We start from the raw sequence: 25,314 nt of genomic DNA on the forward strand, positions 1-25,314 counted from the left end.
CCTGTCACCATCATCACTGTCAGCAAAAGGACTGGAATGACTCATTCCTTCATGGTCCTGTAAAAAAGCACAAACTAGGCCTTGGTCTTAAAACCGGGTCACAGGGTTAGAAGTCCGGGATTGTCCACCAGGCACTGATGTGGTGAGTCTTTCCACTCCCATGAGATGGTCTCAGAAGACCAATGTAATCAACCTGCCACGTGCTCCGAAGAGCCTTGCCTTGTCTGATATGCTGGGCCAGAGCTTGGTTTGGGTGATTAGCCTTAAGCCTTATTCAGCACTGTGGGCAAGCTGTGAGGATTGCTTCACAGGTTTTCATAGACACTGGCCAACCCCAAGATTGGCATTCGTAATAGTGATCTGCTTTCCCTGAGTGGCTTCGTTTGATATGCAACCATTCTGCTAGTCTATCCCAATCTTCCTTCTCACTGGTGACCATCCTGATTTGGGCCAGGTGGTCCACCTGCTGATTCCATTTTGCAGCTGGGGTTCCATCCCAAGCATGTCCCTTCACCCATCCCACCTTTAAAGGTCGGGACCTCCCTATTGCCAGGAGACATTGCCAGTCCTCTGTCCTCCACGCTTTCGCACGACCTACTTCCCACTTACTAGATTCCCACTGACATAGCCACTCTGTAGCACCCTTAAAGGTTGCGTAAGAGTCAGTATAGACAATGGTAGCACCATTCTCTACGGCCAGTAATAAGCCCGTAGTTCTCCTACTTGTGCACTGCCTTCACCCTCTTCTTCGACTGTCTTCCCAGTACCAATCTCCAGTGCCACTGCTTTATATTGCCATTTTGATCCCACTCAACAGGCAGATGCATCAGTGAACTACACTCCTTGCACATCTGAGCCTGCCATGAATTCAGGTGCCTCCTCAATCGGAGAAGGTTTATACAGTTGACCCAGCAAGGCTGGGTCAGGGTTTACAGGTTGCTGTAGTTTGAAAGCCTTAGTCAGACCCTCCTTTAGTGGGAGCAATTGGCTTATCCCTTCTAGGTATGCATACCATTTCCTAACTGTGGCCTTTTGGGCTACTCCCTCTGGAGGAGGTGACCCATTGAGGATTGAATTTAAGAGAGGGAAAGGACCCTGTACTATAACATACTGTGAAGTACGCAGCATTTCAGCCTCTTTAACTGCTCTAGTGAGGGAGAATCCCCTTCTCCCAATCTGAATATCATCGCTCCATCTCTTTAAATGCAGTGGAAGAGAATAATAAAGGCCTGGCTGGTCCCTGTGGCCCTTTTTGAAACATGCCACAGTATGAGGCATGTGCAGCAAATCCCCATTCCACCCTTAATGGATCTCGTGGGTGCAATGGACCTAGTCCCTGATAAGCCTTAAGCTCATCTTTCAGAGTGTTAAGGGCTTCCCTATGTTACAAAGTCCAATCCTATTTTCTGTTTTTTCGGAGCAAGTCATAGAGAGGGTGGGCAATCACTGAGGTAATACTGGGGACGGCAGAAGTTAATGGTGGGGTATTACTGCTCAATCTCCTATAATCAATTGTTAGTCACCACCTTCCATCTGATTTACGGACTGGCCAAACAGGGGAATTATAAGGAGAACGTGTGCAACTGATGATCTCTCTTTTCTCCAGATCATTAATTACTTCCAAAATCCCCTGTTTGGCTGCGGGTGGAAGTGGGTATTGAGGGACACAGGTTACCTTAGATTGCAGTAGCACAGGAGCAACCTGCAAGGCTCTCACATGAACAGCCTCTGCCTCCCTGCCCCCAAAGCTCCACACCCTACCATTGGGTAGGTCCCATTGTCTGCCTGCCAGCACATCAAATCCCAATGTATTTCCCTGATAGGGGCTTAAAGCCACCTCCACAGCTGTCATTCTCTTTTCCCCAGGTAGCCAAAGTTGGGTTCCAGCTATGGGACATTTTTCTGCTGCCCCTGTCACTCCTATAATGTTTATAGCCTTTCTTGATGGCCTAATTCCCAGCTCACTAGCTTGTAGATCATTTAAAACACTAATTTGGGCTCCTGTATCGATTAAGAATTCCAAACTTATCCGTTTTGGGCCCACAGGAACGTGTATATAAGGCTCTTTATCAGCAGACCATTGGCTGGTATTCACCATGTGGATTGGGCAGCCTGAACCCCAAACCGCAGCTTCTAGTTTTTTAGCCCTTCCAGTTCCTCTCGCAGTGCCGCGAAAGCGTCCCGTTTCTCTTCCCGAGGGGGCGAGGTTGCTGGCGCTTCCCTTTGGTCTCTAGCTTTCCCCTCCAGCAATCCCACTACCGGATGCCGCCAGCGGACTGCCCATGCATCACGGCTCAGGCTGCCCCCAGTGCCTTCCGCCAGAGAGCGTCCCTTCCGGGATCGTAGTTCCGACCCGCCCGCCCGCTCGGGGCGGGGTTTACAACCGGCTGGCCGGACCTTCCTGCTGCCCTCCGTTAACTCCGACAGTCCCTTTTCCCGGATAGTAAGATTCTCCTCTCTCTTTGGGGTTCATACCCCCAGCCCAGTAGGCTACTCGGGACGTTATCAACTGATCACCTGCTGGTCCGGCACTCAGAAACACTCCCGGTCCCCAGTAACCTTTCGCTTTGTCATCACTCAACAGTATCCGATCTCCCCCCGTTAAAGAAACTCTCCACAAATACTCAGTTTCGGTTTCGCCCGGCTTGCGCGAAAACTTAGCTTGAAACTCGCCGAGTTCGGGTCCCGACCAAGGAGATGTACTGCTACAGACGTCGGTGCATTTCGTACAAACTTTTGCCACATGGACCGTGTGCACCGGATTTCATCCAGGTCTTTGTATGCCTGGTCATCATTCAGGTTGTTATAGATCACCTCCACCACGGCTAATTCCCTCAGATACTGGATACCTCCCTCAGTGGTGGTCCATTTGCTTCAGGAATTTGCAATTTCTTCCTTGAAGGGATACCTGTCCTTCACACTTGACAGGAGTCACCGCCAAAGACTGAGGACTCCTGCCTTTTTTCCAATCCTTTTGCCAATAGCCTTATCCTTAGCAAGGGACCCTAGCTGCCAGGCTTCCTTACCCTCTAATTCCTGACTACTGGCCCCAATATCCCAGCATTGGAGTAACCAGCTGAGAATTAGCTCGCCTGGTTGACAGCTAAAATCTTTTCGCATGTCTCACAGCTCAATTAGGGATAAGGATCAGGTGGTTTCTGTCTCATGATTTCAGTCTCCTCCTCCTCCTGTTCTTGTGACTGCCCTGTTGCAGAACAGACTGCCTCTTCTGATTCTTTCTCCTGCTCCCTTTTAGGAGAAGCTTTTTTATCCCTTATTAAACAAGCTGACTTTCACTTCCATTGGTTCTTTTTAGTTGTAGGGGTGACTGATATAGTGTCTGGTTTAGGCATAGTGTCTGTTGGTATGTTTTTGCTCTCTTCTCCCTGGGGGTGCTACATAATATCGAGCAGTGTTTGGTAGATGCTGGCCAGGGCCTTGACAGTGCAATAAGTTGTGCCTCTTTGGAATAGCCACGACATATTTTTTCTTTTTCTTTTTTTTTTTTTTTTTTTCCCCCCCAAGCATTCTATCACTTCATCAGGATCCTGTAGTTGTTCTGGAGTGAAGTTCCGGACCATTGGAGGTGAGAAGTTCTCTAGATACCTGCCCATATTCTCCCACATGCCTTGCCACCCACGACCGTACTCTCGTGGAGCCTGGGTCATATTCCTAAACTGCTTGTTAACCTTAGACTAAAGCAAAGCAATATTCCTAAGAAATACCAATAGAAGTATTTTAACTACCCAAGGATGCTCAAGATACTGAGAAGTTATTGTAACTAGGGAGAAAACATCACGGAAGAAGGTAGCGAAGGTGCCATTCGGTATTTTCTCCACAAAAAACTTCTCGGAGGAAGAAGTATAGTTGTTAATTGTCTCCATGAGATGGTACCCTAAGTACAGTAATGGCTTCAGTACAGAGCCCAAACATCAGATTAAGCTCAAGGTCAGTGTTTTAATAACAAATCTCCCAGGCAAAACATCACTAATCACTACAGAGCACAGCAAACTGCAAAGGCCAACACCAATCTTTAACATGTACAGCAAAAAAAAAGAGCATGGCGCAGATCAGATAAACTAATATTGAGAACAGATGCATCAATATCGTGACCCGCAACTGTTAACAGATATAAATCCCTTATAATACACTCTGGTCAACCTGTTATTATCTCAAACCCTTCGAGCCCCACGTCGGGTGCCATAAAGGACTGTTGTGGTTTAACCCCAGCAGGCAACTAGGCACCACGCAGCCGTTTGCTCGCTCCCCACCCCAGTGGGATGGGGGGAAGAGAATTGGAAGGGTAAAAGTGAGAAAACTCATGGGTTGAGATAAGAACAGTTTAATAATTGAAATAAAATAATAACAATACTAATACATTGTAATGAAAAGGAAAGTAACAGAGAGAGAGAGAAATAAAACCCAAGGAAGGACAAGTGATGCAAATGAAAACAATTGCTCACCACCAACTGACCAATGCCCAGCCAGTCCCCCAGCAGTGTCCGTGCCCCCCCCCCCCCCCCCCCAACCTTCCCCCTAGTTTTATTGCTGAGCGTGATGTCACATGGTATGGAATATCCCTTTGGTCAGTTGGGGTCAGCTGTCCTGGCTATGTACTCTCCCAACTTTTTGTGCACACCCAGCCTACTCACTGGCAGGGTGGTATGAGGAGCAGAAAAGGCCTTGACTCTGTATAAGCACTGCTCAGCAATAACTAAAAAATCCAAAACATAGCCACATACTAGCTACTATGAAGAAAATTAACTCTATCCCAGCCAAAACAAGCACAGGGTGGCAGCAATTCTGTGATAACATACTTAAGAAGGGGGAAAAAACTGTCATGCAACAGCAGTTGGGAGAGAGGAGTGAGAATATGTGAGAGAAACAACTCTGCAGACACCAAGGTCAGTGAAGAAGGAGGGGGAGGAGGTGCTCCAGGAACTGGAGCAGAGATTCCCCTGCAGCCTGTGGTGAAGACCATGGTGAGGCAGGCTGTCCCCCTGCAGCCGTGAAGGACCATGGTGAGGCAGGCTGTCCCTCTGCAGCCACAAAGGACCATGGTGGAGCAGATATCCACATTGCAGCCTGTGAAGGACCCCACACCAGAGCAGGTGGATGTGCCCTGAAGGAAGCTGCAGCCCATGGAGAGCCCACGCAGGAGCAGGCTCCTGGCAGGAACTGTGGCCCGTGGAGGGGTCTCCATGCAGGAGCAAGTTTTCTGGCAGAACTTGTGACCCCATGGGGAACCCATGCTGGAGCAGTCCATTCCTGAAGGACTGCACCCTGTGGAAAGGACCCACGCTGGAGCAGTTCGTAAAGAACTGCAGCCCATGGGAATTGCCCACGTTGGAGAAGTTTGTGGAGGACTGTCTCCTGTGGAAGGGACCCCACACTGGAGGAGAGGAAGAGTGTGAGGAAGAAGGAGCGGCAGAGAAAACATGTGATGAACTGACCGCAACCCCCATTCCCCATCCCCCTGCGCTGCTCGGGGTGAGGAGGTAGAAGAGTCGGGAGTGAAGTTGAGCCTGGGAAGAAGGGAGGGGTGGGGGGAAGGTGTTTTTTAGATTTGTTCTTATTTCTCATTATCCTACTCTGATTAATTGGCAGTAAATTAAATTAATTTCCCCAATCGAGTCTTTTTTGCCCATGACGGTAATTGTTGAGTGATCTCCTTGTCCTTATCCTGACCCACAACCTCTTCATTATATTTTCTTCCCCTGTCCAGCTGAGGAGGGGGAGTGATAGAGCGGCTTTGGTGGGCACCTGTTGGTCAGCCAAGATCAACCCACCACAGACATGCATCCTGTGAAGAATATAGGGATGCTGCTGGGATGTGTAGGGATGGGAGCAGGAAACTTATGGCACAGATGGAGCTGAATTTGGCAAGGGATGTGAAGAATAATTAGAAGGTATTTTACAGGTACGTTGGCCAGAAAAGGAGATTAAAGAAAATGCACCCCCATAATAAATAAGACAGGAGAACTGGTGACAGCCAGCATGGAGAAGACTGAGGTACTCAACAATTTTTTTGCCTCGGTTTTCAATGGTAATTTCTCTGCCCACGTCTCTCAAGCCCTTGAGCCTCAAGGCTGGGACTGAGGGAGTGAAGTCCCTCCCATCATAGGAGAAAATCAGGTTCGAGACCTCTGAATATAGACAAGTCCATGGGACCTGACGAGATGCATCTCAGGGTCCTGAGGGAATTGGCTGATGTAGTTGCCAAGCCACTCCCCATCATATTTGACGAGTCATGGCAGCCAGGCAAAGTCCCCAGTGACTGGAAAAAGGGAAACATTGCACCCATTTTTAAAAAGGGTAAAAAAGAGGACCCTGGGAACTACTGACCAGTCAGCCTCACCTCCGTTCCCACGAAGATCATGCAAAGATAGATCCTCCTGGAAGACATGTCGAAGCATGTGGAAGACAGGGAGGCGATTAGAGACAGCTGCCATGGCTTCACCAAGGGCAAATCCTTCCTGACCCACCTAGTGGCCTTTGAAGATGGAGTGACTGCATCAATGGACAAGGAAAGAGCTATGGATGACATCTACCTGGACTTCTGTAAGGCCTTTGACACAGTCCTCCACAACATTCTTGTCACTAAATTGGAGAGCTATGGGTTTGATGGATGGACCCTTAGATGGATAAGGAATTGGATGGATGGTTGCATCACAGTCAATGGCTCAATGTCCAAGTGGAAACCAGTAATGAGTGGTGTCCCTCAAGGGTCAGTACCGGGACCAGTACTATTTAATATCTTCATCAATGACATAGACAGTGGGACTGAGTGCACCCTCAGCAAGTTTGCAGATGACACCAAGCTGAGTGGTGCAGTTGATTCACTAGAGGGAAGGGATGCCCTCCAGAGGGACCTTGACAGACTTGAGGAATGGGCCCATGTGAACCTCATGAAGTTCAACAAGGCCAAGTGCAAGGGCCTGCACCTGGGTCAGGGCAATCCCCAGTATCAGTACAGGCTGGGGGATGAAGGGATTGAGAGCAGCCCTGCAGAGAAGGACTTGGGGGTACTGGTGGATGAAAAACTGGATATGAGCCGGCAATGTGCGTGCGCGCGCTTGCAGCCCAGAAAGCCAATTGTATCCTGGGCTGCATTAAAAGAAGCATGGCCAGCAGGTCGGGGGAGGTGATTTTCCTGCTCTACTCTGCTCTGGTGAGACCCCATGTGGAGTACTGCATCCAGCTCTGGGGTCTCCAGGACAAGACAGGCATGGACCTATTAGAGTGGGTCCAGAGGAGAGCCACAAAAATGATCAGAGGGATGGAACACCTCTCCTGTGGAGAAAGGCTGAGAGAGTTGGGGTTGTTCAGTCTGGAGAAGAGAAGGCTCTGGGGAGACCTTATTGTGGCCTTCTAATACTGAAAGGGGGCTTATAAGAAAGATGGAGAGAGACTTTTTACCAGGGCCTGTAGTGACAGGACAAGGGGCAACGGTTTTAAACTGAAAGAGGGTAGGTCTAGATTGGACATTAGGAATAATTTTTATTTTTTTTATGATGAGGGTGGTGAGACACTGGAACAGGTTGCCTAGAGAAGTTGTGGCTGCCCCATCCCTGGAAGTGTTCACAGTCAGGTTGGACAGGGCTTTGAGCAACCTGATCTAGTGGAAGATGTCCCTGCCCATGGCAGGGGGGTTGGAGTAGATGATCTTTAAGGTCCCTTCCCACCCAAACCATTCTATGATTCTATATTTCCCCATCTTCAGCCCCATGAAACTTTCTTTTCTCCATGAGGTTCTTGGAGCTGATCAATAATTGTGTGGTGACACTATCAGCCAATGTAGTAAGTACTCAAGTGAATTTCATCAAGCCCTCCTGATTAAATGCATGTAACTTCTCTTAATATTCTTTAGTCTTTTCTTTCTATATTCTGGCCTGTCATTGTGAAAAAAATGAAACAAAAATAGTTAAGGAGCAGTCCAGCAGCTTGTTATTTGTTAAATTTCCCTTTTAAGCAATAGACTGCTATTCATATTTCTTTATTTCCTTTGTCCCTTAGACATTTTTAGCTTCCTTGGTTTTGTTCCTGTCTGCCTGTTGTAGCCTCTTTATGCTTTCTCTTAGTTACGTGCTGGGTTTTTTGCCTGTTTTTATTCTGAGTTTGATTATTAAAGAATTATATCTTTGTTTTACTCAAATTCCTTTTTTTTTCTTACAGGGTAGCATAATTTATCATCTCTTTACTCTCGCTAGAGAAATCGCTTTTCTTGTACATTTTAGAGAATATGGGCTATTGCAGGAGGTGAAACATGCTTAAGTCACCCTGCAGCATAAATTTATCCTTTGGTGAAAGTGTGTGAAGTCAAGCTTTGTTGCCATTCATAAAAGCCTCCAATCTCTGTCCACAACTTCCTGATGTTTGCATCCATGCAAAACAAAGCCTATTCTAGACAAAAAAAAAAAAAAAAAAAATCTTACATAATCAATAGTTACTTTCAGTGGAATGGTCTTTATTTTGACAAGATGTTGAATACTACGATGCTTTTGACCTGTGTTCTCTTATCTTTTCAACAACACAAAAAGTTAAAGATATTTTTCTCTCTATTGCAGAGCTGTAGCAAAGAAGGAAATAGCCTTCTGTGGAAGGCATTAAATAGGATTAAATATGCCCAGTTAGCTGTTAATGCTTCTGATGCTGTCCTATGTTAAGTATATCAGCAGCTCTTCAGCAGGACAGGAAGAAGTGCCCTGAAAGTTGGTGGAGAGCTTATCAGCTGCAAGCTATGGCAGAGAAGGGTTGTGCACTAAACACTCACTCTTGTATTCCTCCATTATGATTTGGTCCTCCATACTGAAAAGTGGGTTTACTAGTATTTCTGCTGTTTAACATTCAAACTAGATTATGTTTAAATCCCTCCAAAATACTGAGAAATAAGTTTTGAAGTGGTCAGGTCATGTACTGCTTACATAAAATATCTTTCTTCAATTTGTATTTAGCTTCTAAATCCTGCTTTTTTTTCCTACTGTTTCTCGTGATTCAACTGCATAAAAGTGTAAAAGGTTATTTTTTTGCAAGCCCTTTGCTGTGAGAGGGCTATTATGTCTAAGAAAATTACTACGGTAGACATTTCACATACAAATGTTTCATATACTTAATAAAAAATAAAATTGCCAAAACACTGAAAGAAATTTTGTCTGCCAGTGCTTATGTGTTTCAAAGGATGTTCTGTTGTAGATGAAAGTGTAACTGGTAGATGCTGAACATATTTATTTACTAATGATTGCATCATTTTATATTCAAATAAAAATGCCAGATGACAACATCAGTGTGAAAATACTGGGTTTTAGAAGCAGAATCAAGCAAACATGTTTTGCTGGTTGCTGTGAAATATAATAAAATCAAAGCCTGAAGCATACAAGTGCATTGTGGAAAGGGTAAGTTACCAATGAAATGAAGAGGATAAGGAAAGTGGGCTTAAATGTAGCCATGTGCTGAAGTAGCTCCCTGAACAAAGACAGCTCCTTACGCACTGCCTTCAACCATAACCATGGTGTCTTGTTTTTTGCAACAAAGAATTCTGTGGTGTGAGTAATGGTCAATACACTTGTACTGGTTTTGGCTGGGATAGAGTTAAATTTCTTCATAGCTTGTATGGGGCTATGCTTTGGATTTGTGACCAAAACAGTGTTGATAACACAGGGATGTTTTAGTGACTGCCAAGCAGTGCTTACACAGCATTAAGGCCTTTTCTGCTCCTCACACTGCCCCGACAGCGAGTAGGTTGGAGGTGCACAAAAAGTTAGGAGGGGACACAGCCAGGACAGCTGACCCCAACTGACCAAAGGTATATTCCTTACCATATGATGTCATGCTCAGCAATAAAACTAGGGGGGGAGGTTGGCAGGGGTCCACTGCTCGGGGACTGGCTGGGCATCAGTCAGTTGCTGGTGAGCAATTGTTTTCATTTGCATCACTTGTCTTTCTTGGGTTTTATTTTCCTCTCTCTTTGTTATTTTTTTTATCTCTTTTTCTTACAATTTAAAAAAAATTATTATTTCTTTTAAATTATTAAACTGTCTTTATCTCAACCCACGAGTTTCTTTCTCACTTTTACCCTTCCAATTCTCCCCCCATTGCACTGGGTAGGGGAGTGAGCGAGCGGCTGTGTGGTGCTTAGTTGCCAGCTGGGGTTAAACCATGACAACATTTCACGTTAGGAGGCAATCCCCACAGTCAGTATCACGTCATAGCTAAGCATGCAGCTTGGTTCATGAGCTTGTGATTATGAAAGTGACCTCTGGAAAAAGAATACAAAATTTACAAGTATTTACATTCTGATTTAATTCTATGTATATAAATGGCTTCTTGTCTCAAAGGAGTTTCCTGATTGCGATACCGAAAAGCCGGTCGAAGAAACTCTCCAAGACTCGTTTTGGAGTTTTAGAAAGTAGGCATTCTTTATTGCAGCGCTGGATGCACGGGGGATAGTTCCACCTAGTGTGCATGCCACAGCTTTAGCACAAACAGGTTATATAGAATAACTAATTGCATATTCATCAGATTAGTATACATACAGATAAAAATGATTGCAACTGATTATCATAGTACAGCCTACATCCGATCGTGCGCAATGAAGGATCTATTTGAGTCAAAGGGCTGCTTTTACGACCACCGACCCATTTGAAGTTCTTGTTGGCTGTCCTTGAAGCCTTTATTCTTGTCCTTGTTCTTTGATCTTGAAGCTTAACGCAGTTTCAATCACATGTGGTCAGTTTCAACATTGTTCTCATCTAGTGTACAGGAACATCTAGTCATAAGAGCCAAGAACTGCCAAACTTAGGAGTAACTACCTCTACTAGTTAATTGCTTGGCTATACTTTTGTCTATTGTTTCAATCATAGTGTTAGTATAAGTTTTCTAATAATTATTTACCAAATCTCACTTTTACAGTCATCCAGCAGCAAACCAGTTTCCATGGCTGGTACAAAATATTAAAACCATCAAAATATTTAGACATACCATACAGAATGTATGGAAATATGCTATCAATTGGGAGCATGTAATAAATAAATAAATTCATCATAATTTCATCTCCGTGCTTACTGACAAGGGAATTAATTTGCTATATTACGCTGTAGTTAAACCTTTACAGCAGGAAGTAAAGGAACACGTAGGCAAATGGGGCTTCAGGCAAAACTAGGCTAGAACACAAGTATTTGGTATGGGATTGTGGAAGTAGAAATGCTAAGGCCTAAGTGGGCCTCTTGACTGCTTTCACCCTGTCTCCTGAAACAATAATCACTGTGTAACCTTCATGATAAATTAGTCCCTGCACTGAAGAAAGCAGACTCCAGACCGGCCTTGAGCAGTTCTGTGGCCTTGTGTATGTAACAGATATGTATAACTCACATCCTGTTATCTGTCTTATGCATAGCATCTCTAAGTGTATATATACGCCTTGTATTCACTTTACAGGGACAGAGTTCACATCAGCAGAGTCCATTACTCTGCTGCTCTGTGTTCTCTCCTATAGCTATAGTAAATACACTGATTCTATTCTGACCTGATCTAAATTGTATTCCAGTTTTTCCATGACAAGATTTAGCCCTAATAGTCTAGCTATCCACATTCTGACAGAAAACAAAGGATTTTTAAGTACTTAGTACAAGAGCGAATCTTACCTGGACACTTGACTCTAGGCCAATGCGCTTCCTTGCCTTCCTGCCCTCCACAAGGCTTTTAATAGATCTTCTCCTCAAGTTAAGCAAGCCTAGCTCAGGGGGTGCTTGGCAGTCTAGAGCCGCTGTGCTTTTTTGCCATGCTGTCATCACAGGACACACCCAAGACTTACCGTGGCATGAGACTGCTCATGAATAATACATCTGAACTTCCAGTTATTCATTGCTTGTTTTCTTTCTGCCCAAGAAGGTTTTTCCTGGATGTTGACACAGAAAGCCCCATTACTGTCATTGAATGATTAAAGAGAAGTTGTTTGTCTGTATATTAGCAGTTTATTGCAGGTTTATCTTGCTCCCTTCCCCACCCCCCTTTCTGTGCTATAATCAGTTTTGAGGAGCTTATGAGGTTTCACAGTGAAGGCAAGAGAAAAAAAGGTAAAGCCATGGAATTCTCAAGTATAAAATCTGAGACTTTTAAACTACGTTTAAAATGACTTGACTAGATTTCATGGTTACAGTGTCTCTTAAGTCTGTCTGCTACCTAGTGTAAAATTAAAAGTGGAAGAGTGCAAGGGAAGAAGGGAACAGTAGAAGCTGAATGCTGAAAAATGGCTAGTGCTGTTGCACGTGAAAAAATGATCACTGTGTGTTGAGGATTTCTTGGCTGGGCGAGGGCATGTGAGCAATCCAGCCGTTAGGTGGGAACGAAGCATAAGTTTACAAAGTGCTGGAGCAGACAAGGACGCTGTGTCCTTGTACGCTGGGAAAAAGGAAGATAAGAAGAGCCTGACAAGCAACTCCTGGATGCCGAAGAATGAGATAAGTAACTGCTTGACACCTCGTGAAGAAGCTTGCACAGCCAATAGAGGATAAGATAGTGTCGCGTGAACCGGGGTATTGGACCAATTAGAGTATTGTATAAGGCGCGTGCACGAGCACATAAGGTATATAACTGTGCTAAAAGTTGTAGTAAATGGCCTTCACTTGATCACATTGGTCTGTGCGTGATTTCCCCTGTGGATCCTCCGCAACAACTGTGTAAATGACCTTTCCTTAGGAAATTTTAAAATAATGAAATCACTTTAATATACTTCTAGCAGGTCATTCAATTAAAAAGGTTTTAAAATTAAGTTTCCACTGCTAAACAAACAAAATTGCAATGTATCTGAATTAGCAATGTAAATAGTTTGCTTAGGGGGTAAATATTAGACCAGTGTGGAGTTAGAAACATGAAGAGGGAGATTTATAGGCCAAGGTTTTCAAATCTGTCCACCTCAAGGTAAGCTCTTAAATCTGTATGGAAGCCCTGGTCTTCTTTTTTCCTCTACTGTTGACTTTTAAACTTGGGCAAAAGTGGATTTAGGCATAATAGTGTTGGGCCCATTCCACCTTATGATTTGGGTTCTCCACTTTTTTTTTCCCTGTTGTGATTTTAAGACACTATTGACTCAGTTAAGCACTGAGTACTGCCCCGAGGATGAGGGGCAATCCAGAATATATCAGATTCCTCTCCTATGTCATGGACAGAGATGGGGGTCTTGGAATGAGATCCATTGTGTTCATATTAGATTTCAGTTTTCATAATTCCTGGAACACATGTAGTTTCCTTTCACAGTACTGTTTAAACTCTTGAGATACCTTGTTGTGGTTTAACCCCAGCCAGCAGCTAAGCCCCATGCAGATGCTTGCTCACACCCCCCACAGTGGGATGGGGGAGAGAATCAGGAGGGTAAAAGTGAGAAAACTAGTGGGTTGAGATAAAGACAGTTTAGTAAGAAAAAAGAAAAAAAAACACAAAACAAACAAAAAAACCCCAAACCCAATGAAAACAAGTGATGCAAAAAACCCCAATTGCTTACCACCATCTGACCGATGCTCCAATGTAGGGTCCCTCTCATGGGCTTTGAGCAACCTGATCTAGTGAAAGATGTCCCTGCCCATGGCAGGGGGGTTGGACTAGATGATCTTTAAAGGTCTCTTCCCACCCAAGCCATCCTATGAGTCTTCTACCTCCTTCCCCCTCCCTGAGCAGTGCAGGGGGATGGGGAATGGGAGTTGCGGTCAGATCATAACAGTTCATCTCTGCCACTCCTTCCTTCTCATGCTTTTCCCCTTCTCCAGCGTGGGGTCCCTCCCATGGGCTATAGACTTTCAGAAAAATCTGCTTTAGCGTGGGCTCTCCATGGGCTGCAGCTTCCTTCAGGGTACATCCACCTGCTGCGGTTAGGGGTCCTCCACGGGCTGCAATGTGGATATGTGCTCCAGTGTGGACCTCCGTGGGCTGCAAGGAGACCACCTGCTTCACCATGGTCTTCATCATGGGATGCAGGGGAATCTCTGCTCCAGTGCCTGGAGCACCTCCTCCCCCTCTTTCTTCACTGAGCTTGGTGTCTGAAGAGTTGTTTTTCTTCCCCCCCCCTCACTTGTCTCTCACAGCTCCTGGGCAGTGGGGGTTTTTTACCCTTTCTTAAATACATTATCACAGAGACGCTACCAATGTCGCTCCTTGGTCTTGGCCAGTGGTGGGTCTGTTTTGGAGCTGGCGGGAACTGGCTCTGTCTGACATGGGGGCGGCTTCTGGTGCTTTCTCACAGAGGTCACCCCTGCAGATCTGTGCTGCCACCCCCGCACTACCAAAACCTCCCCATGTAAACCCAATGTACAAATATTTTTTTACCCTACAGTTAAATACCTTAAATTTACAAATATCTATGCTTTTGTAAGCTGTGCTGTTCATTTGTTTTTCTTCTTTCTAGTAAGAGTTGAAGATATAGTGTGGCCAACAGGAGCAGGGAGGTGATTGTTCCCCCATACTCGGCACTGGTGAGGCCGCACCTCGAGTACTGTGTTCAGTTTTGGGCCCCTCACTATAGGAAAGACATTGAGGTGCTGGAACGTGTCCAGAGAAGGGCAACCAAGTTGGTGAGGGGCCTGGAGCATAAGTCTTATGAGGAGCGGCTGAGGGAGCTGGGGCTGTTTAGCCTGAAGAAAAGGAGGCTGAGGGGAGACCTTATTGCTCTCTACAACTACCTGAAGGGGGGTTGTAGTGAGGTGGGTGCTGGTCTCTTCTGTCAGGTGGCTGGTGATAGGATGAGAGGAAATGGCCTCAAGTTGTGGCAAGGGGGGTTTAGGTTGGATAGTAGGAAAAATTTCTTTGCTGAGAGGGTTGTCAGACATTGGAATAGGCTGCCCAGGGAAGTGGTTGAGTCACCATCCCTGGAGGTATCCAAAAAGCGCGTAGACAAGGCACTCCAGAACATGGTTTAGGGGGCATGGATGATGGTTGGACTCGATGATCTTGAAGGTCTTTTCCAACCTAAATGATTCTATGATTCCATGATATCACTGTGGTGGTTTTTAGGACAGGAATGTAGATGTTAAGATCTGGTCTGTGTAAGAAAAAAGGCTGGTTATGGTTATTCCATAATAGCTGTTGCCGTTTTTTAAAAATTACTCAAAAAAGAGAAGAGTAGTTATCCATAATAAAATCATTTAGAACATGATTCTCATAGGTAATTGTAATGATATAGTGACCTTTTTCCAATGTAGGTACAGCCTTTTCTGCCGTGGATGATGACAACTTGAAAATTTGTTGTTTTAAGAAGCACAAGTGCTTTCACTTGAATGGTGTGTTGATAGTTGCAAACCTTTCTAATTATGAGCATGTGTCTTTTATGCTGAAGGGAATTGAAGTTTAGCTGTAATTGATCAGCTGAGACAGTGTTAGTACTTTAACACAAAGGTATTCTGGTTAGGTGCTGCAAATGACATGGTTTAATGTGTGTATGTATGTGTGTTGATATATAGTTTTCTTTTTAAAAAGCACTCTGAATTGCTCATACTGACATTGTTTTACTTGAGGTTTTTTTTTCTTTAGTTTACAATGGTACCGGCATCCTACTGAAGAAGATCTAAGGCTTCTTGCAGGGAAACAAAGAGGCAAGAGCAAAAAAGATAGGTAAAAACTTGTTTTAAGTTTTTGGTGTTTTTCTTGTTTGTTGTTTTTTTAATCCATATAACAACTTTATGGCAAACTTTTGGGTTTTGTGAGTCTAAAATTTCTTGCATATTATTGCCCTGCTTGCTTTGATTACCATAGCTCTGTACTGAACTGCGTTCTTTTGGTTTAACAGAGAGCTTAACATGCCCAAATTGTACAGAACTGGGTAATTCCCAGCCTCCAAAAGTGGTCTGTGACATTGCTAATTTGATGGCAAGAATTTTCTTAATGAATCTATTCATTTAGAGGAAGACTGAGAATAAGAAATCTTATGTACGATTGAAGCTCTTCTTCTTGAATCAAGGTGAGAAAGATTTGAGTATATTAGTTGAACACAGGATTACTGTGAGCCACCACTCTTATGCAGCTGTGAAAAAGGTAAATGTGCTCCTAGGATACATTAGGTGAGGTATTTCCAGTAAAGAGAGAGGGAAGTGTTAATCCTGTTGCACAAGCCCACTGATGTAGAACTTTATCTGGATTACTGTGTACAATTCTGATCACTCATGTTCAAGAAAAATTAATTCAGACTCAAACAGGTGAAGAGAAGGACTGCTAGGATGATCCAGGAAACAGAAAACCTATCTTACAAGAGGAGGCTAAAAGAGCTTGCCTTGCTTAACCTAGCAAAAAGAGTCCGAGAAGGATAGGATAGCTGTCTGTCAACTTAAGCTGGAAACAGATCTTCAGTCATGAAGCTCTGGAACAGCCTCACCAGAAGTGTAACTGGGGCAAGAACCAAGACTGAGCTTCAGGTGGTGGAGCTTGCTATGTTTATGCAAGATTTCTGAATTGGCTATGTTTAAAACAAATACCCGGTGACTTGCTTTTTGGTGACATAGGTGGTTTCCTTTGTGTTTGGGGTTTTTTGTTTGTTTGTTTGTGGTTTTTTATTTCAATATAAACTGCTCTCTTAAAATTCTTAATATCTAACTTCTGTGTTAATTCATAAACTGCACATATAACCTGTTCATCATAAAATCAAAGCATTTTTTTTTCAATTTCTTACTTAAGCTATGTGGGTAGCAACCTTATTTGCCAAATGTTGGGCTAAAAAATTAAGCCTTTTCTTTAATATATAATGCTTCAATATTGCACGTCACAATATTCTTTAATATTCAGAAAATCATTTTATCCAAGTTTTCTGTAACAAATTGAAGCAAAATAGTTAATAGTATTACAATTTATAACCGTGCATTTAACCAGTGATATTTATTCATATTTAAAATAACTTCAGTTGCATAACTATAACTTTAAGTTACATGTTTCACCAATATGAACCTTAAACAGGAAACCACAATTGCATTGCCAAATAATCATTGCACTTTACACCAAATGCCTTTCCTCAACCGTGGCAATCTTCTGCCATCCAAAGCATGCATATTCTCACTTTCACCAGGGTAATCATATGCTCTCTGCTGTGTGGAAGTATGGCATGTTAATGCATACTTACATATGAGCTTAAATTTTGTAATCTTGGAAAAATTTACTGTGAGGCTTGGTAGAAAACTGTATCACAGTTCACCTATTTGCATTAAGTCCTTTTTCACTTGTTAAACTTCTGCATGTAATGTTTCAAATGTGGTGCTACGTTTTCATGTCTACGCAGTCAAATTCTGTTGGTGTAATTTAATTATTATGATTGGTGTATTTATCATAGTACATTAATATCTAACCAGTTTTAATACGTGTATGTAGTTGTTTGTAATAAGGTAAATTTTATTGACAGATGGATATGAAACTTCAGAGGGAATCAGGATGGTAATGTGGAGACTTAAATGCTGCTTTCTTTACTTTGCTATTGTAACAATAGGATGTATAATAACCTTCATTTTCAGTCAGTGGATATACCTCTGTTCTCCGAAGAAGCTGCTTGTCAGGGCAGGCTCAAGACAAGAGACAGAGACATAAGATTCAAAGGCTCTTGCAGGCAGTAGCTCAGAGAGGCTGAGCTCTGCCTGCTAGCCAGTTTTATTAGTTCTCCTGATAACACAACAATGGCAGCTGAAGACTTAATATTTGCAGAAGATCATCTCATTTGAACGGATGCCTATGTAACCCTGATGCTATCTATCTCCCCCCTTCACCCAGGGTGTGCCCCCACATCCTCTAGCGGACCAAACTTAGCAGGATAACGGGTGCCCAGGAACCTCTGGGCCATGACCCACCCAATCAATCAAATACTGCAGGGTACCCCAGGGTATCCTGGAATCCAAAATAGCCCAGACACGATATTCCCTCTGGCCCTGCACCATAACTGGAGATGGAGGTAGAGGTTGCCACTGGAAGGGATCTGGGTGAACAGGTTTTAACAGGGAGATGTGAACAATGGGTGAATATTGAGAGCGCATAGAAGGTGCAGACAAAATGCAACCAGATTTTATACAGGCCCAGGTAACGGTGGTCCAACTTAGAAGAAGGATGCACAGAACAAACATGTTCACCAGACAACCAAACATAGTCCCCAACCACAAAGCCCGGCGCTGGTCACCGATGACTATCTGCATGGTCTTTGTAAGCAGCCTTTGCTTTTCCCAGCTGCTCTTGAAGAAACAAATGCGTATACTGCAACCGCTCAAGGGAGTCCTCAGGAGAAAATCCCTGGACAGCCACTGGAGTAGCTGTGTAGTCACAGGGATGAAAACTGTACTGTGCATAAAAAGGGGTCTGCTGCGTGGAAGAGTGGACACTGCTGTTATGTGCAAATTCTGCCAACGGTAACAGAGAGACTCGGTCATCTTGATGTTAATTAATATAAGTGGAGATACTGCTCCAGGATCTGTTTTACCTGCTCCATCTGACCATTAGACTGTGGGTGATAAAGGGTGGAAAGATGGAGTTGGGCCCTCAGCAGGCCCATAAGCTGCCTCAAGAACTGGGCAGTAAACTGGGCCCCTTCATCCATCACCACGCTATCTGGCAGACCATGACAGTGAAGCAAATAGCTGCAAAACCAAGTGTGCAGTCTGAGGGGCCGTGCGCAGCATCTTTAGTGGAACAAAAATAGCTACCTTTGTAAACAAGTCCACCACCACAAGCACCGCTCGCTGTATGCCCCTGAGACACAGGCAAGTCCACAATAAAATCCATTGAAATAATTTGCCATGGCCACTCAGGAGTTTGTAAGGGTTGTAATAGTTCCCGTAGCCTCTACATCAGTCTCTTGGCCCTGGCATGGTCATCGTGAGCCTGAACGTAGCTTGCAACATCAGCATGCACCATAGGCCACCAGTAGCTCTGTGCGACTTGATGCAGTCTTCTGATGACCACCGTGCCCCGCTGTCAGTGTGTCATGACAGCGCTGAAGGACCTTGTGTGCGCAGCGGGTCGGCAGGGATATACAGCCACTCATCGTGATACAGACAACCATCCTTCTCCTGCAGATTCTGTGAAGTATCCCCTGCCCAAAACTGCATGGCCAAAGGATCACCAGCCATCACCCGATGCACAGAACCAAGGTATTGGCTGGCACAGCCACAAAAAAAAATTTCAGAGGGAAAAAATGACAGGGGAGCAGATCTGCCTCAGCATCTCCTGCTGAGGCTTCCTGACGTAACAGGGCATCTGCCCTGCCATTCTGTTTACCCAGCCTGTAGGTGACAGTAAATGGAAACTGAGAGCGAAAAGTTGCCCAACAAGCCAACTGGGAGAGAGGCACTTCAGATTCCTAAAATATTCTGGATTTCGATGGTCAGTCAGAACCAAAGGGGGCTCAGCAGGACCCACAAGAAGGTGCCTCCATTCAGCACACGCCTCCCCGATGGCCAATGACTCTTCATCCCAGGCATCGTAATTCCGCTCTGTGGCAGTCAACTGGCAGGAGAAATAGACACAAGGATGAAGCTGTCCATCCAGTGAACCACGCTGAGAAAGTACTGCCCTGATGGCATGGGCAGAAGCATCTGCCTCCAACACAAAAGGATGACTGGTATCCGTGTGGGCCAAAACCGGGACCGTCGTAAATGCCTGCTTCAAGTCATCAAAGACCCCCTGAACCTCATGCGTCCACTGAAAAGGGACACCCTTATGAGCCAGTGCTGTGAGCGGAGCAACCTTTTGAGCAAAATTCCAAGTAAAACACTGATAAAAATTAGCAAAGCACAAAAAGCACTGCACACCACACACTGTCAAGGGAGACTGCCAACAAAGAAAAGCATCAATCTTTTTCATGTCCACGCTCACACCCTCAGAGGCAATTGAGTAACCCAGGAAGTCTATATGCTGTTGGAGGAAGGCATGCTTCTCCAGCTTTGCCTAAAGGCAGTGACGCCAAAAGCGGGAGAGAACCTCTCGAACATGAACAACATGTTCCTCCCACATCCTCGAGTAAACTAAAATGTCATGCAGATGTGCAATGACATAATTGTCCAACAAGTCACAGAAAACATTGTTGACATGCCCCTGCTACCTTTCAGGGCTTTTACACAGGCCAAAAGCTATCACACTATACTCAAAATGGCCATACGTGTGAACAAAGGCCGTTTTCCACTCGTTGCCTTGATGAACACAAAAAAGATTATAAGCCACTTAAGTAAACCGGCATGCCCTCTGTAAATGCTCCAACAACTCAGGAATGAGGGGCAAGGGGTACTGGGTTCTTGATGGCAATATCATTCAATCCCTGATACTCCACACGTGGCCTCAAGCTTCCATCCTTCTTTACAAAAATTATAGTGGCACCAAGGGAGGGAAGTGGAGTATTGAATAAAAACCCAGTCTAAACCATCCTCAGTATAAGCCTTCAAGGCCACCATCTCTGGCTGTGACAGAGGGTAGATATGGCCCGAAGGGAGAGGAGCGTCTGGGAACAGCTCGATGGAACAATCGTACACCCGATGGGGGGTGGTGGGGGTGATGGTTAAGGTCTCTGCTCGCTTTTGCTCAAAAACGTCCAAAAAGTCCCTACATTCTGGCGGCAGCGCCCCCAAAAGGCCAGCAGGTGGTTCGGGGGACTTGGCGCTGCCGGCACAGGACACCCGGCGGGCACTAGGGCCTGCTCGGAACCCTGGCCAGCAGCGCCACCGGCGCCGGGAGAGAGCGCTGTACCCCGCCGGCTGCGGCGGGAGGCAGCAGTACCTCCCGCACTTCACCCACAGGAAGGTAAATTCGTCTCTGTGCCCAACCGTCCACCGGATCGTGCCGGACTAACCAAGGCGTGCCCAGGATGATTGGATAAAAGGGGCATAGAGGGGACAGAAAAAGAAACAAACTCCCAACATCCTGGGGCGACGGAGAGCTGCAAGAGCGGGGTCTGCCACTCAGTGGGACCACCGCCGGCGGGTTTCCCGTCAGTAGCAAAAATAGGGCAAGGGACAGATAGGCGCTCTATTGGCGCACGAGCATTTTTTACAGACTCTGCAGAAACCATATTCCTACAAGAGCCAGAGTCCACCAGGGCCTCAGCAGCGACCGCTCTGCCGTCTGGGAGCGGAAGCGAGACCGACACCGTGAGGAGCGGGGCACCTGGGCTCGCCCCATCTACACCGGTGGCGACCTCCCTTCTCGCGCTGGCCGGAGCTGTTTCTCGACCCCACGATACCGGGCGCTGAAAGGGACAATTCGGAAAACGGTGGAAAATCCCAACTGTTCCCAAAGGTAGCCAAATCAACCGTCTCCTCGGCAGAGTCCTCAGCAGGGGGAGAGGGGGACTGGGCAAACCCTGCCCCGATTTGCAATGGGTTCCACCCCGCCGCGAGCAGCAGGGCGGAGGCGGGCAGGGCGGACTCGGGGAGGAGCCACCGCGTTCCGAGCTCCCGTCCCGGCCACACGGGCCCCACCCCCGGCACCGCCAGCATGGCGTCTGCCTCCCCGCCAAGCAGGGGGGGAAGTCGGGAGGGAGCGGGGGCCCGAAACCGGAGCAGAACCAGGCAAGCGCAAAAGCTGCTCCGCTTCAGAAGCACGTTTAGTGGCAACCTGCAAAATCTTCCGGCGCCGGTCTTCGGGCTACCTCTATACGAACATCGCCGGCCAGGCCATGAATATAGAGGGGTAACAAAAGGTCACCCCACCCACCCCCCCACCCCCAATTCAGCTCCGACGACATGCGCAGGAAATCTGCGGTGTATTCTGCTACACTCTGCCCCCTCTGGCGCAGACTGAGCAGGGGGTTAAAAAACCGGAACGGAACAAAAGAAAGCTGGCCTTCGCGCGATCACCGGGAAAAGCATTATCCCAATTGGAAAACATACTCTAACTTCATATTCTATATTCTAAGACGTACTTTTGTTTGTACCGTATTTCAAAGACTATTTAGTAGAACTAAAAAAAGGCCAACAATGATGACTAGAAGTAAGGCTTCCACATAAGGAGGAGTAGGCTAAGATTTACTAGTCTAGGAACTGATTGAGGGACGGTTTTGCTAGAGGTATGTATCCACTTTGCAAGAAGGTGGATAGGGAGTAATAAACTTGCTGCCATGTTATACAAGGAGAGGCTGAATCAAATTAGAGTAGGTTTAAGCACTTTTTAATTTGGGAGACAACTTGTGGAACTTGCTGCTACAAGATACCTTGAAGGTCAACAGATTTCAGGCTGGTTCAGAAAGGTATTCAACAAATTCATGTCACTTATTAAAAATGATGGTTTCAGAGGTTGCAGTCCCTGGTTCAGGTTATCCCCAAGTTGCTTAATGCTGGAAGCCAGGAAGGGTTTAGCAGTGCAAGGATCAACCTTTGCTTGCCTTATTCTTTCCCTTTGTATAAGCAAGTAGCCACCTAGTATGATAGGAGTAAATGGATCTTTGTGTGATACTTTATGAAGCTTCTGTACATTGCTGTCATGCTGTGCGGGAGTGGTTAAAACCTGGAACGCAGGTTTGAACCCTGCCTCTGCATCACGATGTACTTAACTTTCTCTGCCCAACTTAACTTTGCTTTGCCCAAAGAGAGCATGCTGGGTTATTACTTTTTAAATTGTATTAGTTTTCTAGGATTACTAATACAGTGATACATTTTGGGGGGCTTATTTTCATAAGCAGGATATGAACTGAAATAAGTATGGTATTTTTACATGTTTCCCTTTAGATTAGAAAACTATCTTAAATTTGTCTTTGCTTGATGGCTAGTAGGATAGATCTTTCTAGGATCTAGGTTAGTCCAGCTCTGGTGACATACTTGCTAAGCACCCTATTGTGACAAAAGGACCCAATGCTATTTTGAAAATTTGATATTTATTTTTTCCTAACAACTTTGGTTATCTTCTGAGATCGATTATTGCTTGTTATTTCCAGTGAATGATCAATAAATTAACACTCCCGAGTATGTCTTACTCATTCACTTACTTTCAATCCAAAGACTTTAACACTGCTGTCTTTTAGTCTACTGGCCTAGACCTCAACTGAAAAGTCTCAAATTAGCTTTGATTTTCTTCAGTGTATTTCTATGGCAGGGTGGATATGTTCTGCACTGTACCTGTAGTCAAACTGTTAAGGCTGGGGGAACCAGTTGGAACACCTGTCACAAAAATTCATAACTGGCCCGTGCCAACCGAGGAGAGAGGCTAGGACGCAAAGTATCGAATTATAAGGGTAAATATTCATGCGCATGAAGTGTCCCAGCCAAATTGGGGCACCCTGGATGTGGTTTTACACGGGGTTCTTATATCCTTCAAACGTTCAGGTACAACACGATTTGACTAATCACTAACACCCACATTACCGATTGCTAATCATAGGAAAACTTTGCAAAGCAACTATATTTCTGCAGCATTCTTGCTGCTTGTCTATTGATCCAGACGTCCCTGGAGTCAGTCTTGCTATAGTTACTTATCTATGATGCCAGACGACGTTGGGAGGGTTTCAAAGATGTGTCAGAGGGGCTAGGATGCTGGCGTTATCTTGGTTGTCCAGGGGTATCCTTTATCCTTCATGGACAGCTCTAAGCTTCCAAGAAGCAAAGTCCTTATTTCCAGGGCCAGGCTGTCCTTTAGTTTGTTTTACTTAAGCATGAACAATACCAAAGTCTCCAGTAAAATTCCGCTACCTCATTACGTCACAGTGTATAATGTGAACTAATATATATATTAACAAAGTTAATACACTTTCATACTATAAAGACTGATTGATATAATAGTTAGGAAAGTGAATTTTTCATAACATGCCCTATAGCTTCCTTCCTGTCTGAACAGTGAAGCTTCCTTTCAGAGGAAACCGGTGTGTTGGAGTAGATGGTGCCCGCCAGATCCTGTCCTAATACATACTCAGGACATAACACATAGATGACATTTAGACCTATATGTGTAACCACAGTAGTATTTCAGAGGCTTGCAAGGTAAAGCTAATAATTATTGACATACCTGGTTGTTTCTCAAGGTATGTGCTTATTTGAACTTGAATTAATGCTTTTACCTAGCTAGATGAAAATGTTTGTACGTGGGGGAAAAAATGGTCTGCATGCTACTTAAATCTGAAATGCTATTATATAATGAACAAGTTAGTTTTGTTGTATCTGTGTGTATTTTATTTATTTACTTTTTTTTAACAGAAAATATAATGGTCATATTGAAAACAAGCCCCTAACCATTCCAAAAGACATTGATCTTCATCTGGAAACAAAGTCTGTGACTGAAAGGGACGCTATAGGTAAGAATAAGTGGATGCAAACAACAACATATTATAACAAATATATCCTGATGTTGTTTTCTATCGAGTGTTTATTTGCAATAAATACTGGAATATCTTTTTTCAACAGATAATGAAAGAATAACAGTACAACTGATTATAAAGAAAGAAAGTGAGAAAGCAAAATTAGGGCTAAATCTCTTTAGTTGTTCCATGGGTGACATCTTAATAGCAGTATTAGAAAGAAGGATGAGTATGTAAAATCCAGCATAAAGCACATCTATTGCTGCATTAAGCATCCCTAGCAATATGAGACAACACCAAAAGGATCACATCACTCAGTGTATCTGAAACAGACATAAAAATAGCTTTGTACAATAAAATGATAACTGGCAGATGTTGAAACACACTTTCTGCTCTTCTGAAATAGGAAATGTACTGTAGCACTGAAACCTAGTTCTTTTACCCCCACATCTGAAATTTTGAAGTAAAATATTTAGAAGCCAAAAGTAACGCTGCAGAAATACACAGCATTTGTTTTGAAAGTTAATAGGCTTTTTTTATAAATGGTAATTTTTGACTCCTTAAACATAACCAATTTTTCTGTTACATAGAAGTCATATATGGATATGTATACATGTGATACATATTTTCCTCCTAGCCACATTTTTATATGCATGCATTGTATGCATAAATATAGAAAGCAAGCAAGCAAGCAAGCGTCATGGTTTAACCCCAGCCAGCAACTAAGCACCACGCAGCCGCTCACTGACTTCCCCCCCACCCAGTGGGATGGGGGAGAAAATCGGGAAAAGAAGTAAAACTCGTGGGTTGAGATAAGAATGGTTTAATAGAACAGAAAAGAAGAAACTAATAATGATAACGCTAACACTAATAAAATGACAACAGTAGTAATAAAAGGATTGGAATGTACAAATGATGCACAGTGCAATTGCTCACCACCCACCCACCGATCGACGCCCAGTTAGTCCCCGAGCAGCAATCCCCCCGCCCCCACTCCCCCCAGTTTATATACTAGACGTGACGTCACATGGTATGGAATACCCCGTTAGCCACTTTGGGTCAGCTGCCCTGGCTGTGTCCTGTGCCAACTTCTTGTG

At 44.7% G+C, this 25,314-nt stretch overlaps 1 protein-coding gene across 6 annotated transcripts in view; it reads left to right on the forward strand.

The window, feature by feature from the left end:
• Positions 1–25,314, forward strand: part of LOC126035279 (transmembrane protein 161B-like) — a 66,602-nt gene that overhangs the window by 10,759 nt on the left and 30,529 nt on the right. For 4 of the 6 annotated variants that reach the window (XM_049793684.1, XM_049793685.1, XM_049793686.1 and 1 more), the window contains 3 exons: positions 15,514–15,594; positions 20,989–21,231; positions 24,117–24,214. In XM_049793684.1, the coding sequence (XP_049649641.1) occupies positions 15,514–15,594; positions 20,989–21,231; positions 24,117–24,214 (422 nt within the window). The remainder of the gene's footprint in view (positions 1–15,513; positions 15,595–20,988; positions 21,232–24,116; positions 24,215–25,314) is intronic. The other 2 variants (XM_049793687.1, XM_049793688.1) reach the window with 1 other exon arrangement.

Source organism: Accipiter gentilis, chromosome W (assembly GCF_929443795.1).
Source record: "Accipiter gentilis chromosome W, bAccGen1.1, whole genome shotgun sequence".
Taxonomy (NCBI): Eukaryota; Metazoa; Chordata; class Aves; order Accipitriformes; family Accipitridae; genus Astur; species Astur gentilis.